General features: G+C 36.8%; 1 protein-coding gene and 1 pseudogene across 1 annotated transcript; one reads left to right on the forward strand and one right to left on the reverse strand.

The window, feature by feature from the left end:
* LOC114738425 (E3 ubiquitin-protein ligase RNFT1-like) lies at window positions 1-5,659 on the forward strand. The gene is made up of 9 exons (XM_028926476.1): window positions 1-76; window positions 240-1,019; window positions 1,633-1,709; window positions 1,826-1,994; window positions 2,511-2,599; window positions 2,695-2,859; window positions 2,965-3,042; window positions 4,254-4,357; window positions 5,216-5,659. The coding sequence occupies exons 2-9, from the start codon at window positions 356-358 to the stop codon at window positions 5,319-5,321; spliced, it is 1,452 nt and encodes a 483-aa protein (XP_028782309.1). The 5' UTR covers window positions 1-76; window positions 240-355; the 3' UTR covers window positions 5,322-5,659.
* Window positions 5,660-13,929: 8,270 nt separating this feature from the next.
* On the reverse strand, window positions 13,930-17,203 carry LOC114738431 (quinone oxidoreductase-like protein 2 homolog; annotated as a pseudogene).

Here is a 17,203-nt window from a genome sequence, read left to right on the forward strand (position 1 = left end):
AAATTCTCTTCCCCGGCACAACCCTGTTCACATTTTCCCAAACTCTGCTTTGTTTTTCTCTTGCTTCATTCGTCAGGTAATAGTTCTCTGTTATTTCACTGCTTCCTTCCCTCGGTTATCTTTGGATTTTTCTTCTTTTTCAGCTTTAACGTAGTTTTCACGCTCTCCCTCCATAAATTCTGTTATCCTATCAGGCCATATTATCGGCTTAAAAAAACTATTTCACTTTTCTATACCAGTGATCTCCGGGAGCAGAAACTCCTCAAATAGAATATAAGGCTACAAATAGCTGGAAAAGAAATAAGGATCAAGCAGGAGGCTAACTGAGTATTGGTAGTTTAATCTTGCGACGAAGATGGAAACATCGGGTGCTAATTCAGAACAATACGCCATGTCTTCCTCCTCCTCATCTTCCACTGTTGGTGTAAATAATAGTAACAGTAATAGCACTGAAACCTGGTACGGGATGAGGTTAGCCCCTGTCAGCCCCTTCCGTTCTCCAGTTTCCTTGCTATTAAATTACGCGGGCATTCTCCACTCAAGTTCGTCAGCTCGCGATTCAGAGGCCACGACAGTCAACAGCGGAGTTACCCCGTTGGAAATACGCTCTCAGCTTCCTGAGTCTGGCACCGCGTGCAGTAGCAGTGCTGGTGAAGTTTCGATACGGATAATTGGGGCTGCAGAACAAGAACAGAGTGTTGCGTTAGGTTCTTTTTCTACTACCTCTCTAAATCAGCTTGGACAAGTCGATCACGATGATTTGACGAGAAATAGAGGAGGAATGCCCGCACTGGATGAGGGTGCGGAGGATCGCAGCGGAAGAGCCCCCTTAGTGTCTTCAACGACACCGGCCACTAGTGGACAGGTGGATGAAAATGTCGGAAACGCCGCGGAAAGCAACCATGGGGATTCATCCTCTTACCAGAGGTATGATATTCAGCAGGCTGCTAAGTGGATTGAGCAGATTCTTCCTTTCTCACTGTTGCTATTGGTTGTTTTCATTCGTCAGCACTTGCAAGGTACTACTCCTGTGTATCTGTTCTGTGTTTTTTATGTTCATTTTGGCTTCATGCTCCTTGAACGCTGCAACGGAACCATGAGAAATATGCTTCTCCCTGTTTCTTTTTACTGATCATGTGCACTGTCCCATTGTAGAGATTATGACTAATGGATAGGATATGCTAGACTTGATGATATGGTTGGACCATATTTATATATAATTTGTGTGGTATGCTTTCCTCTGTGGTGTCCTTAATGATTTCGCATTCAAATAGCTTGGCCGTGCTAGAAGCCTTATCTAAATTGTTCTCAGGAATTGTGCTTGGTCGAATGATGGTAGGAAAGAGAGTTTGTATGCCCTTGCGAGTGACGGAAACTATGAAGTTTTTATAAATTAATATCGGCAGAGCCCATTGTATTTAGGTTTAAACTGCGTGGTTAAAGGGAAAAAAGGAATGAGTGGGGGTAGAAAAGACAAAAGATGGTTAGGAGAGAAGGTTTTTGAGGATCATCTAGACTGTACCTGTTTTATTTACTGTTCATCCTAATTGAAGGCATCACTGTGACATTGCCAATTTGTAATTTTGATTCTTTCCATATGATATGTTGATATTTAATTCTGGGAACTTGCAGGCTTTTTTGTCACGATTTGGATTTCAGCTGTGATGTTCAAATCAAATGAAATTGTTAAGAGGCAGACAGCGCTGAAGGTGCTTTGCCCAGATTTTCCAAGTCTATTGAACTTTTCCCCCTCCAATTAGTTACATGTGACTCCCCTTTCCCCTCTACAGAGAAAAAGAGGTTCAATACAATTTCTATTTTGCAGGGAGACAGGAGAGTCTCAATTCTTGTTGGCATCTCTGTCGCCTTCATGCTTCATGTGATGTGCATTTACTGGTGGTATCAAAGTGATGATCTTTTATACCCGCTGATCATGGTTCCTCCAAAATCAGCACCACCTTTCTGGCATGCTATATTCATCATCTTGGTTAATGGTATGTGTTATTTTAGTACCAAAATCCAGCATTTTACCCAAATAGAAAATTAGTATGTTTTTTTTTAATTGCTATGCTATAGTTATAGTAGGTATCATTATATGTAGTTGGCATGAAATGTATATCCATAACATATGATTAAGTTAGAAATTCAAGCTTCTCTTCAAGTATTTTGGCCTCGACTGCTCATCCTTGAACTGACCAAGACCATTTCACCTGAAGAGAACCCAAACCTGTGGGTACTTCAATATGCACGCACATGTTTGATATATTTTCAGCATCATATTTCAGTTATGTCCGTTCTGTGAACTTTTATTTTCAGCCACTTGCTTGCTGCAGTGTTTGCTATATTTTTTGGCTATATAGTCATGAGCAATATCGTTTTGAATCTCTTAAGTTATATCTCCATGCTTTAGTTTTGTGTTAGTTGACTGTTTCAATGTGCCTTGACATATTTATAGTTTTGTAACCAGAAATTTTTCAATTTTGTTAGTCACCATATTTAATGACTTTCAGATACACTAGTGCGGCAAGTAGCAATGGCTTTCAAGTGTTTGCTGCTTATATATTACAAAAATGGAAGAGGTCACAACTTCCGCCGCCAGGTGAGCAGTAGCCTCTTTACTATTTCCAACAAGCATGTATTTTTTAACTATATTTTGCCTCTGCAACTAACTGAAAGCTGCTAAATTATTTCAAGGGCCAAATGTTAACTCTGGTCGAATATTCATTGCTGTTGTATCGTGCCTTGTTGCCTACATCAGTTTGGTACCGTTTTTTCTTAAACAAGGATTATGGGAGTCTTTTTTCATCACTGACAACAGGATTGTATTTAACTTTCAAGCTAACATCTGCTATTGAGAAGGTACATTTTCATTCTCAGATCAGGCTTCGTAGTGCCATATGTGTAGATATTTCAGTATGGTGCTAACTTAATTCCATTCTCTCTATCTTCCTATGTGCTTATTAGGTTCAATGCTTCTTCTCTGCCTTAAAAGCATTATCAAGAAAGGAAGTTCATTATGGAATATATGCCACAATGGAACAGGTAAATTTGCCCATTTCTGTATACCGTATTAACCCTGGAACTGTGTTACATTTCGATTGTAATTTACATCTCTCCCCCTCCTTTGCTACAATGTTTTGCTTCTTCTATCTATTCATCCGTCAGAGAAATGGAGAATTTCTTGCATACCCGTGTCTTCGAAAAAGAAAAAAGATTTTTTTTTTTTTTAACTTCTTTAAATGCATTAAAATTACTTGAAGCTTGGTTTTCCAACTACAGATCCACTAGATAATGGTTGGTCCCCACCATTTTAAGGTAGGTGAACTAAATAATTCAATGTTTCAGCCATTTTGCTTTGTTTAAGTATTGTGTTGCAATACCAGTATAAAATATTACACCTAGAGGGAATCACAATATTTGTAATTTGTGAACAATATAATTTCTTTTAGGTTTCGTTCAAAGTTTTTTTTTTTTGGTTCTCTCAATCTTTTTCCACACATTTCATTGGGTTCCCTACAACTTTTTTATTCCCGTGGTAGAGAAGTAAGTACCTTCATCTAAAAGCTTTTAAATTACTATCTGTCCCGTGCATTGCATCAAGTGTCATAATGAACAACTTCATATTCAACCATGTGTCATGAGGACGATGAATAAGAATTTTCACTGTTGATGGTGGGATGATTGTGATTCATTAATGTATAACTCAATGGAGACCTTTTATGTGGTTATATATTTGCATTTACAGCTGATACTGCCAGGTATCACTTCAGATTAATAGATTTCTGTTTTTGAAGAAAATGAACTGGAAGCAAAATAAATAAACTTTTTACAGTATAGAGCATGTCTATGTGCCATACTTATGAAAATTTCTCTAGTTATATGGGTAACGGTGTGTTTTGGGAATCTTGAGCTTGTCCTGTGAAATTGGAGCAAATTTCCATCCTGTCCTCTTACGTTTTACCAGCTAAGGGATGTAAAGCTTTGTTGTAAATTGGCAATGTGCCCAGTTTCCAATTTGTTATGTCTTTGGCTGAAGAAAATTAGAAATTTCAAGGATTCTATTGCTGGCTTATCTATGATACTCAGTCGTTGCCAGGATTTATTTTTATGGGATAGGATTGTCTCCTCTATAGCTCTTGAAGTCGGCACTTTGATGGGTTTAATAAAGTGACCTGCGGCAGGCAGGGTGTTGTTCCATTTATCAAAGTGGTTTTGTTGCAGTTGTCATTTAAAATTCTGAATTATAAATGCAGGTAAATGCTGCTGGCGACCTATGTGCTATATGCCAAGAGAAGATGCATGCTCCAGTTTTGTTGCGTTGCAAACACATCTTCTGTGAGGAATGCGTATCAGAATGGTCAGTCATGATTCTGTTCTTCATCAAGATCTTCCAAAATAAAAGTTGCAAGATGTTAAAAAGTAATAAACTCATGTTTTTTTTACCAAATAAACTCATCTTTTGAAGCCAATAGCTAATAATTGTTTAGGGTAAACAACAACTAGGTAAAAGTGTTTCTTCATTAGATAAAATTGAATGTGTTAATCTTGGTTGATTATGTTCCATTTTAAAACGACTTTGGCCACCTTTTTTGAGGCAGGCTTAAACTCCCTCCCTCGTTTCTTATGATATTCATAATCATAATAACTACGATAATGAGTTTTTATTGGTACTTCTGGGGGGAAATTGAGTCTTTTAAAAAGAAAAAACGAATCGAACCAGCGGGGGATGGTTAGAGGGACTAGAATTTTCTGGAAAGGGCAATCTGGTCTACAGCCTACATGTAGAAACTTCCATGCGAAAAGAACATATGCTATATCACTGTGCATTCACTTGGGTTTTCTTAGTCTCATGGGTAGAACGGAAGCACTGACTTTTGTTGATTATGGACCACAAAGCATGGGCACTTTTGGAAAAGAGCCATGTCCATATGGGGCACATGCAAGATATTCGTGTTAGGCAAACATGATGGAACGCTTAGAATTTCACGCAGATATCTTTTAACATGATGGTGTTTGTGCTGGTGTTGTATTCTTTTCAATGGCCGGGGCTCCTAGAAAATAGAACTTTGATTCTTGCCACTGATTCATCAAATGCTTAGCAATGCTGATGAAGATAAATGAATGAGATATATCTAAATCTAAATTGGATTCTATTTTACTCGTAATCATAGTTATCTCTCCTTTCTTGACGAACAAAACGGCACTGACTCTTCAGGTTTGAGAGAGAACGGACTTGCCCGCTATGCAGAGCATTGGTAAAACCCGCTGAACTACGGACCTTTGGAGACGGATCGACAAGTCTAATTTTCCAGCTGTTTTAGGCTCTCTAAGTGTTTTTCAGGTTGGATTATCATTTCACCCCGCATTTTACCTACAAAATGCCCTTACTTTGTTCTATGATTTGAGAAGTTTTCTCATCAATGGCTGCCCCAAAAAATCAGACTGAAGGAAAAGCATCATAAATATGGTTCACATTTAGTACATAAGCACATGTTCGATTGTTGTCATAAGGTACGATGAGCAAGGGGTTTTTGCTTTGCTGCCAGATACTGAAACGAAAGGATTCGCTCTCCTGATATTTCCACATTTGCCAAAAATCATGATGAACACAAATTTGTTCATAATATTACATCCCTTCGAAATTTAAGTCCAGCCTTTCTCCCTCGCCATATTTTTGTTTATATATATGCTTTCACGGGGATTGTGCAAATATGCTGACCAGTTCGTTGCTGGCTTGATGCATTTTCGAGGGCTGGCATTGCTCTTTATTTCGAGAAATATGTTTACGGTGTTCGTCAATATTAATAAATGGTAAATCAATGTTGATGAATGATTTAGTTTATATTAATGGTTTAGTTGGTTTGAGACCAATTATGCCTATGGGTACCAATAAGCAGGTATTTAGAAAAGTAACTGGAACGGAACTTAAATACCGACAAAGAAAACTAAAAAAATCTGCCGCTATTTGGCCGTTGAAACGTTAGTGATTGTTCGTCGGGAAACTTGCGGACTGTGTTAGGGTTTTCAAAGAGGATTATTGAAATAATATGAAGAAAAGAAGGCCTGGATTTGGGAATTAGATTGTGGCCCAAATTCGAATAGAGGAAACGGAAAGGAAGTATCAACTTTTTTTTGGTTGGCGGTGTATCGGTGCATTTGGATGATCCTGATGTAACGGTGCATTAGTTGTTGACGAGGGATTCCCAAAAGTGAAGAGCGCAAATCTAATCACAATCCCGAGAGTGGATTCGGATTATAGAAACTCGAAAGGCATACTTCATCATCATCCTCCTCCATTACGCCACTTCGCTTCTCGCTGTTGACTTCTGTCTCATATTCACATGTTCATAATATTTCCTTCCCGGCTCCCCTCATTTGTCAAAAGTATGTAACAATGTTTCCTTCTCTTTTACCCGATCCTTTGGTTTCAGACCCTCGACCCCGCTGGGAAGATGAAACGCAGCACTGGGGCAAGATTGGCACGAGAGATGGGTGTAAACGTAATATAATAGGTGGGGACAAAACACACTTGATGTAAGGATCATGCCTGATTGGACAAGTCATTCTCCACTTTGTTTTCAGAAACACGAATAAATGTCTCCATTAATTCGCACATTGTACCTAACTTACCCATTTTCCTCATTTTATTTACCAAAATCCTAGGATTTCTGGTTGAGGATTTGATCCAATTGAGGTGCTGACCGTCAAGTACTAAATATAAACATATCTCTCATTAAAAATTGAAACTTTGATTTGTTATGTTGTGAGAGATTAGTCCCTTCTATTAAACCTTACTCTCGTATAGTTCATCACATTTTTTTTGCACAGCTCTTGTATGACTTGCAGTTAAGGGGGCTCATCATATAATGGTACCACAATGGGCTAGCACACCACCATATTATATGTTATGATTGCAAATGTGACTATCAAAAAGCAATCCATGTAATGGCCAATGGGTTGGCAAAAAAAATAAAAAAAAATTGCCAAGGGGTACATATCGCTTCGGTATGTATTTGGGATCAAAGACGCACGCGCGCAGATTTACGGGCGATCTCCATGACCATCCACCTATCTCACCCAGCCAAACACCCGCATCAGATTGCGCAGCTTTTTAACAGGATTATGGGTGCATTTGTTTAGACTTAAAATAAATAAATACTTCTTAAATAATTTTAAAAAAGTCATTTATTTTATATAGATTTGTAAAAAGGAGAATATGTTTTTTGTTTGGTCATTACTATAAAAAGTTATTGTCTAATGATTTTCTGATTTCGTGATATCTCCATGAATTTCTCTTCATATATCTAATTATTTTACATTTTTATGATATCTTCGCGTATTTTCTTATTTTATATAATATTTTTGCTTATATTCCCTAACAGATTATTATTAAAGAAAAAACTTTAAATACCTTCTCAAAACAATTAAAAAAAACTGTTTTTTAAAAAAAATTGGATTATTTTTAAAAGCTTAAACAAATTTTCAAAAATATTTCTTCTTGAAAAAATGGGTGATTGTTTTTTTTTTTAAAAAAAAAAGCCTAATGAACGGGCCTAATTCTGTGCGTGTGTGTGTGTCTTGATAGAAGAGTATTATATAGTGTTAGAATTTAGTTTCTGTTAAGAAGAACTAAAAAGGACCAAGATTCAATTCTTGATTATTTAATTATTGTAGTTTTCCTATATCATGTGAAAGACCATTCGAAAAAACTAGTAATTATTATAATTCCTTATTGCTCTTCTATTATTTTAGCAGCACTCTGGCTCTTCCAGTGATTTCCTATTCAAATTAAAGACCAGCTATCATTAAAAAGTTATCATATTAAAGAATTTGTCATAGCTTTAAATATTTATATGAATTTAAAATCTCATGCTCCACTTTCGGTCTTGATCTTGGGTGACAGATAATTGATAATTAAAGATTCTATGAAATTTTATTTGGGAAATAATCATAAAAGAAAATTAATTTTTAATAAAAAAACCGTGAATTTATGAAATTATAAAGAAGGACTAAGTTTTCAAAAAAATAAATGAGCGAAAAGGTTTACTCAGCTGTTAGATAGATGTCTCTCAGTTACAATTATGGCAAATAATCATATCTGCCCTCGCCTATTGTCAATTTTCCTTCGCCATTTTCCCTTAATTAACCTTGTCTAATCATTCTTAAGCCCAAAATCTTCAAAAAAATGTCATACACTGGTCCCCCTGTGTATTTTCATTGTGACCCTTCTTGAATCTCGCGATGCTGATCAGCAATATATACTTTCATTATATAAACTCAATGATTTCATGTTGGTTGTGAATGGTATACACATGCATGTATGATGCGTATGTTGTATTTGCTGATATTGTTTATGCCAAAATAAAAGCTTCAATCATATTCGGTTTTTCTTCTCGTCCGTCGCCGAACTTCATTGTGGAAAACTAGCTATTGTGAGACTTACCGTACGAACATTAACAATACATCTTTGTACTTCAGATGATGTCGTAGTATGTATATATAACTAGATTTTTTTCAAGTTAAAGACCCAGTTGCATATGCTTGAACAGTAGCTTCGAAAATGACGGGAAGGTGTCGGCTCTCTCTCTCTCTCTCTATAGATGAAACCAAACATCATTTGAGTCCATGCTCATCACATTCCCACAAAGCCTAGCTCGTTTTGTCCCCCCCCCCCCCCCAATTTATTTAACACTTGTATAATATTTGTGCTTCTATCTCTGCCCGTCTGCTTTCTGCAGAATATAGTTTCTATATTCGTATAAATAATGGAATTTACTGTCGTTCGGATTCTCCTTAGCCCCATAAGGTTGTGTCACCAGATTACAACCTGTATTTATTTCCCTGTCTCTGACTCTCATGACGACAATGACTCATTATCATAATATCATCATCATCATCGTGTCTCTTTTGAATTTTCGTTTTTTAGCTCTGAAAGGGAATCTCAAAACAAAATGGAAAAAAAAAAAAAAAAATTCTCTCCCCCTAATAATCCAATGGACATCCTTAAGCTGCGGGTCCTTTTTGGTCTTTACAGATCACAGTACGTTTTCGTTTCTTTTATATATCTCATTTTCCTCCTGTGTAGGCTCCGGCGGAGATTCTCATAAAAAGCATACCAGACTTAGGGTTTCAGCTGGCTGATTGACTTTTTGAGGTTCTGCTTTCGGACATACATGTTCAACCTCCAAGCATTATATCCTCTTCTCTCGTCTCCCAAGCTCTGATAAACTGGGCTGCTCCGGCTTACTTAAGCCTGAGAATATGGGGAGATCTGTCTTTTCTTCTCTTCCCTGAATTCTTAATTGGTTTGGTCACCAAGGTAAGCATGTCCGATGTTGTAGCTAATATTAATTCACCATTCTTGATCCTCTAATTCATGGGTCCAGCGTTTCGCAAAAGTAGGGTTTCCTTTGCTTATTTGTCCGAGTGTTATAAGCTTTCCACATATTTGTTTCTCACCAACATTTATGAAAGGGTTATTCAAGAAAAGCATAGGTTAAATATTTTGTGAAGCCCTAAACTTGCATTAATATGCTTAACTTCATCAGTTAGCTAGCTAGCTGATCATTACAATATGTTTTTGTTGACACGGCCCGGCCTCCAGTTTTTCGCTTGCTTCTTGGCGTCCCTAGGTAGACCTCCTCTTTCTTGTTTCAAATTTTCCTTCTATTTTTACCCCTTCCAGTTTTACTTTTGACAAGCTGCTTCTTACTTCTGGAACAATCTCTTCATCAGGCTAATTTAATTTGCTAGTAGCTTATAACAATTCATGTTCATACCAGTCTGATCGAGACTCAAGTTTCAAGTCATTGTTTTCATAGTTAAAACCCCTCGATTGTTGTGATGACAAGAAATCCGTCTTCTATAATCTTATTTCCATACAAACGTTCCTACTTCTCTCTTTCGAAGTTAATTAATGCTCAACTAATTAACTTCTCATACAAGAGAAAAAAAGGCCTTTAATATTATCGTATTTGAGCCTTGTGGATGAATTGATTTAGAAGAACTGTTTTAATTTATAATCTCTCTGACTTCAGATGAGCCTATGTTGACAGGTTAAAGCATGTATGTGATGAGGAGGTGAGAGAGGGTTGAAAAATAGGAGCTTCCTTCAGCCCAGCCATGGATGAAGAATTAAGGGTTGCTGAAGTAACTGCTGAGTCATTCATACACATACTCAGTAGGGATTAAAACGGGACCGTTTTGATACTGTGATTGTGTGAATGAAGCAGCAGATTTTTGCTTCCCTCTTTCTCTGTGCTTGGACTGAAGGGAGCTCCTCCTTGTTTGTCTTCCTCAGTACTCGCAGCTCCCAAATTAAAAGCCACAAGAAAGGCCTGTGTAGTGCTCATGTCCCATGATTCTCATCTACTACTTTGCAAATTGTAAGTATATATACTACCTCCGCTACTTAATATAAGAGTCAGTTTGACTTTCAATATAATCCTAAATATAAGATTCAATCTATTTTATCTTTCATACTTATATATTTTTTTAAAGTAGTTATTGTAGTAGTTGCATGTATTAAATGTTTAATCAAATAGTAGTTTTAGCTAATATATTATTAGCAAAGATATTTTAGGAAAAAACAACACATAATTATTACAAATAACTAACTCAATAAACATCTTTAATCTAAATTAACTCTTATATTAAAGACCGGAGGTAGTATTAGCCACTAATATATGCCCAGGATTGATTACATTCTTGTCGGTTTCTTTTTTAAAAAAATAAATTTTAATGTGCTTATTAATTATAACTCAATGGATTTTAGTTTTCTCATTCATACTGTTTGTTAAAATTTGACTAAATGGATTATCTCTATATATTTATTAAAAATGAATTATTCCGCTGCTAATATTATAAACAAATAGAGTAATTTTTTTATAACTTTTATACTTATATTTTATATTGATATATTTATGATTTTTCAAAGATTTATGTAATTTATATTGATGAAAAATAACCAATGAAAGAAAATTTATCTTGCATGCATAGATAGGTTTGATAATTTTTAAAACTATAGATGAACCAAATTAAAGTCAGTTGAAAGTATACAAGATAATCATTTATATTAGAATAGTGTTCTCGAGAAGGTGATATGAGCCGGTGGAGATCCGATCCACTGACTATGGATGATGATTAAGATTTTGCATTGTAACTTGCAACTCAGGAAGCTATGGTGTGGCACCCAGCTAGGTACGCAGGTAGCTGCTATATATATGTGGCGCTTTTGCCTTTTGCGCTGATTTATACACCTTTTTCTTAATTAGGCTCATATATTTGTCTGTGTATTTGGATCAAATTTATATATATATATATAGATACATACATATATATATATATATTGCCGATCATCACCAACGTATGGCATCATCCACACACGATCACATACAAGCATGCGTTTTGGACTCTAATTTATAATTTCTACTGAGTAGGTATTGGTATGGCATTAATTTAGTGCATATTCAATATAACCCTGATCAGCAGACAGATGTTGCAGCTGGCCCTTGTGGTGGAATCAGATCACAGATCTCATATATATATATATATGTGTGTGTGTGTGTGTGTGTGTGTATTTATAGACACTCCGATCCCTCCACTTCGCGATTATCGACTTTGTCTAAAAATGAGATAAATTTCTGATTTTATACATACTGAAACAAAAAATCTTCATGTTTGCATTACACGCTCTCTGATAAGTGATGACTAATGAGTTTAAATAGGAGTAATATCATAAAAACGTAATTAACATCATAAAAGTAATTTATTTTATCTAAAAGGTGCGTTATCATAAACATAGAAATAATATTCTTCTAAAAGCCGTCCAAGGCTTTCAGCAGACACCGCCTCGAGAAGTTGCACCTGCACAATTTTCACCGACGTTGATAATGGGTTCTTACCCAACAGTGTATGATTCTGTCACATAAAATATGAATTACTCCAAAATGTGTCCTTGAAATAAGTGGAGGATATTGGTACTGACAAGAGAAATCCGGATATGCTCTGGATAAAGCTCAAGTTCCCATTTTCTTCAAGTGGGGTTTCTGAGTCTGTGCAACTGTGTATACATAGAAAGTCCCCTCAAAAGAAGTGGGAATTAAATAACAATATTAGCTGAAACGGACTCAAATATCACAGAGCAGGATGGATGTATGGATGTGATGAATGTTCGCTGTTCAGGTATGGCAAAGAGAGAATCAAGTTGCAGTTAATTAATTATCATGTCCATCAGTAATGAATCAGCAACTAAGAATGTGTCTGGCATATATATATGAGTCGTACATCGTCCATGAAAAATATATATGAGTTGCGAAAGGGCGCAGTAGGATACGACGAAAGCCTTTGCGGCTCAGGGATTAAGGATATATCTGCTTCTGCCGCGGAGAAAGTGAGACTAGTGTAGAAGGGTGTTATTTGGTTGATGATTCTCAGACTCGTTACTACAAACAAAGTAGGTCCTTAATATAAGACTCATTTAACTAATTTGATTATATTAAGGAAGTTAGGTAAGTTAATTAATTATAGTACATCTTTCTTAATACTCATATCTCCCTCTTCTACTTGATTATGTATATCCAGGGGTAATTAGAGAAATTGATAATATAAGAAATGGGTCTTATATTTAGACCACAAACTCAAGAATTGAGTCCTATATTAAAGACCAGAAGAGTATATATTAAGACCGCGATAGTACTTGTCATATATATATAGTACTATATATCACTTTCTGGCTTATATGCGAGTCATTATTCGTATATATTCTTTTCCCCATTTTGGGTGGTTTCTGATTGTAACCTCAGAAAGAGCATTTACAGGATTCCATATTTTTATTCGTTGTATGAGTTAACATACACACACGGGTTAGTTTGATGAAAATCAGTGCTCTCATTTTTACCATCACGATGGCTCGTGCATATCTAGCAGTTTTCGAAGAAAGAATTATTGCCTGGAAATTAAAGGAAATTCATATAACTAATAGATAATGCCATATATTAAGTAGTCGCTTCGAGGTTGACTTCGGTTATACTACCTCCGGTCCTTAATATAATAAAAGAGTTAGTTTAACTTTTAATTTAATTTTAAATATAAAACTCCATATATTCAAAAAAATAAAACCCTAATCTATTTTATCTCTAATATTTATTTATTTTTTTCCTAACTAATCTTTACAATAATTGTACATGTTAAAAAATTACTATCAATTTGTAACTCAAACACATAATTAATAAGAACATTTTAAAAAAGACAACACATATTTATTACAAATAACTAATTTAAATAGGATGTCTTGATTTTTTTTTTTCAAATTAACTAACTAGGTCTTGTACTGAGAATCGAAAATATTACATATGTATATACACGTTGTTTATAACTCGCCTCCATATCTTTAATTTTTAAACCAGTGTCGCAATGAAATCGGACAGCATCGCCTTAAGAAACCGATCAATATATATGATGGTCATCATTGGCGGTTGCTAATCACTCACTGCGTATAAGACATTGCATGCTTCCGTCTCATGTTTATGGTTTTCGTATATATTTATGACGCGCAACATTTCAAAGAAACTTTCAGACCAGATGCATGCATTGGTGAAAGAAATACGCACTTCAATTAACAATCAACTTCAAGTCACATAATATCATCGTCACCTTTTATCCAATATTAGACTAAACCTCGCCCAAAACAAAACATTATCCATGTGTGTGACCGAACCCGGTATGCATATAATAATGGTAAAACCAAAATAGAAACTACAAATAGGTTACGCCACTTCATAATTTTAGGAATTAGGAATTATAAAGTCTTTCAGCCCGACTAACAGGCCCAATTTGAAATCAGGCCAAACCAGGAATGGATCAAGCCCAATTTGTACTGGATAGGGCCCCGTAGCCCGGGCAGACTAAGTTTTAGGAGGAAAGCATAAATAGACAGTGACTAAAACTGAGGGATGACCATCTTTCATTAGCACCATAGTTTGGCTAAATGTACATGTGCCATACATTTATTGGAAAATGTTATCCAGACATCAAAGGGCACCATAAACGAGGCAAAATTCTTCAACTTTAGCGGATTCACAGCTTAGATATGGGACGTTTCTCATCAAAAACAATCATCACCTTCCCAATAGCTTTTCTATCTCTGATAGCAGCAAAGGCGAGGTTGGCCTGCAAGGAAAGATCTTTGCCAGATCGTTAATTCCCAAAAACCATATGCATAGATGTTTCTTGTATATTACATCTTAATTCTTAGCTGACAGTGAGTGTGTGTGTAGAGAGAGAGAGAGATATTGAAAAACATCCAAAGGGATTGCAGAAACAAACTAACCATTACTAACACCCAGCATAGATTTACGTGTAAATATCATATTTGGTTCACATTAAAAGAAACAATAAGATTAAATCATTCATTTGTTTGCCCTCCTCTCCCAGCTCGCTTTATGTTTACTCGTGAGGGGTTTCAGGAGCAGCAACTCACTAAATTGACAAAAATCGGGCAATCAAGTTTCTTTCTAGAGATAATTGCCCTCCGAACGGTACCAGTAAGCTTCTTAACACAATCTAGGAAGATCTAATGGCACGCCTTGCAACATTTAGGGGGATCGACACCATTTAGCCACGGCTAGACCTCAAATTAAAAGAACAAATGTGCACAAAAGAGAAAAATCCTGACCTCTGTGAGCCGGTAAGAATGAGAAATGTGGATACAAATCAAGCCTCTTGCCAGCCAGGATAGTAGCTCCCTAACAGAGTCTTCAAGAACAGCCGGGCGATGTATTTTATAGCTACCCCAGTAAAGACCATGCACTGTCCAATTCTGTTACAACAATATTAAATATAAATAAATCCAAGACATCACAGCCGAAAAAAATGAAGGATCCGAACAATAAGCATTTCACAGTAACAAAACAGAGGCACCACCGCCGTGGCAGGAGTTAATGGCTTTTCATTTGAAAAGCTTGACAGTTGGTGTTATGCTGCCTTAGATCCACAAAATAAGTTTTCTGAATATGACGAGGAGAATGTGACTCGAGCAAACAAATTACATGCTAAATGTGAAACAGAAAGAGAGCATTGCTTCACAAATCGTAATTTTCCCTCAAGATGAGTAGATATAAAAGTAACCTCAGACAGCAAGGAGTATCATCTGCAAAATTATTGTGTTATAAGAAAACAAGAGATTTAGTATATTTCCCACACTTTTCATCATACCAAGCCATCGCATCTTTCTTTTAAACATGTGCAACTAAATAACGGATACAATCATATAACATCGCATAAGATAGGAAATGCACCAAACTGGATACACGCTGCTTTATCCCTTTCTTATGCCAACTAATTTAAAGCCTTAGACAGAAACTTAACAGCAGGAGCCAGAATAACATCGTGACGCAAAGGGACCACATTGGAAGAGAAGGAAAGAAATGAACGAAAGAAGGTTAGATCAATTTTAACTGCAATTTGTGAGGCATCAGGCGGGCTTCCCTGCAATATCTCCGGCTGATTTCAAATCCTTCCTTCCATAACTTGTTTTAGAATTCAATCCGTTTGTGTTTCATAAAGCATGATCAGATAAGTGACAAGCAAAAAGTCATCCAATCAACAATCAGTCCGAAAATTTGTTCTTGACGTACCTTTACAAGAGCTATATTAGAAGGGATGACAGGAATTTCTCCGCTTGCAAACCCAATGATCAGAATGTTAGCTCCCCAGTTCAAAAGCTTCATAGTCTCCTTAGTAAGCTTGCCTCCAACTGGGTCATACAGGACATCGACCCCTTTGAGCTTTCGAGCGTTAAGAAACTCTCTGACACTTTGAGTGACATTTTGACAAGCCAAGTCCACCACATGATCAGTACCAAGTGATTTCAAGAGCTGCACCTTTTCGCTTCCCCTGTAACCAGGTTGTGTTAGGAATGCTAAACTCCTAGAGACACCGAGTAAATGTGCTATTAATGGATGGAGAAATGCTTGTCAACTGTTACATTATCGGCAACTAAAACAATTCACTACCTAGCTACAGCTATGACAATGGCACCGCAAGCTTTCCCAATTTGTACGGCTGCAAGGCCAACACCTCCTGCGGCACCCAAAACAAGCAATACCTACAGTTCCATAATCTATTTAAATACACCGTTGGACACATGATGCAACAATCAAAGCTGAGAAAGGTAATAGCATTAAACTGACTGAAACAAACCATAGGAGGACCGAATTAAGGGTAGTTGTGAGACTCATGGATATACATGCTGGATCAGAAGATACATAAAAACTCGCACTGAGATATCATTATTAGTCTGGTCAACTAATATTCAATAAATGCTTCAACTTGTGAATTTTTAAAGTTGAAGATAGTCAGATACCTGACCGAGGTCAATCCAGCTCTATGGACGAGTGCGACGTGTGAAGTACCGAAAGCCACTGGAAGGGCGCCGGCAGCAACCAGATCACAACCTTCAGGTACGCGAAACCTTAACAATTAACAAACATTAAACACATGACGTAGAAGAGTTCTAAAATTAACAATAAAATGGAATAAAGAGCAAAAGGGAAATTTGGGCAGAATCTTACAGTTGGCTCTGGTCTACAACGATGAATTCAGCAAAAGAGCCAAGAGGAACGAAGGAACAAACAGGGTCTCCGACTCTGAGGTTGGAAACTTTGGGGCCAACGGAGTCAACGAAGCCAGAAAAATCGGAACCTGGATGATGATGGCAAAGCAGCCTTCTCTTGATATTTACCCAGTATCTGCAAATAATTTGCAAAATTCAAGCTGGTGGCTTTGATTCTAACCCTTACAGAAGTGGGAGAATCCAACTCAGGGATAGGGTGGTTTTTGGAGACAAATATTGGGCTAGAATCATCTTGTGCTGCCACAGTAGGATCACCCAATTTTCTGCACAGAAGAGCTTCCATTTCTGATGGGTTCGGAGTTTCTCTCTTGGAGACCGATATTCCCGACGGATGTTTATTATCTGCAGTCTAGATTATGAACCGATAGTGGGGGTAGGGAGTCTGAATTTTAGTTGTGATGCTGTATGATCCAATCGCTCAGTTTTTTTCCACATGTTTTTTCTCCGCCTGGGATCCAATGGCCGGTTTGGTTAGTTGAGAACTCAATTACGGGAATCGTGATATGCAGCGAACTAACCGGAAAGTCTGATTTCGTCCCCGTGAATCGCATGGGTCGCTAGTATGAACTG

Source organism: Neltuma alba, unplaced genomic scaffold (genome assembly GCF_004799145.2).
Source record: "Neltuma alba isolate B1F8T4 unplaced genomic scaffold, ASM479914v2 tig00013591_pilon, whole genome shotgun sequence".
Lineage (NCBI taxonomy): Eukaryota > Viridiplantae > Streptophyta > Magnoliopsida > Fabales > Fabaceae > Neltuma > Neltuma alba.

What these genes read in the sequence shown, in the direction of transcription:
- LOC114738425 (XM_028926476.1), top strand. Translation starts at nt 356, where the DNA reads ATGGAAACATCGGGTGCTAATTCAGAACAATACGCCATGTCTTCCTCC. An exon ending in CATTCGTCAGCACTTGCAAG is followed by an intron (nt 1,020 to 1,632) that starts GTACTACTCCTG and finishes GGGAACTTGCAG; the next exon opens with GCTTTTTTGTCACGATTTGG. An exon ending in ATTCATCATCTTGGTTAATG is followed by an intron (nt 1,995 to 2,510) that starts GTATGTGTTATT and finishes AATGACTTTCAG; the next exon opens with ATACACTAGTGCGGCAAGTA.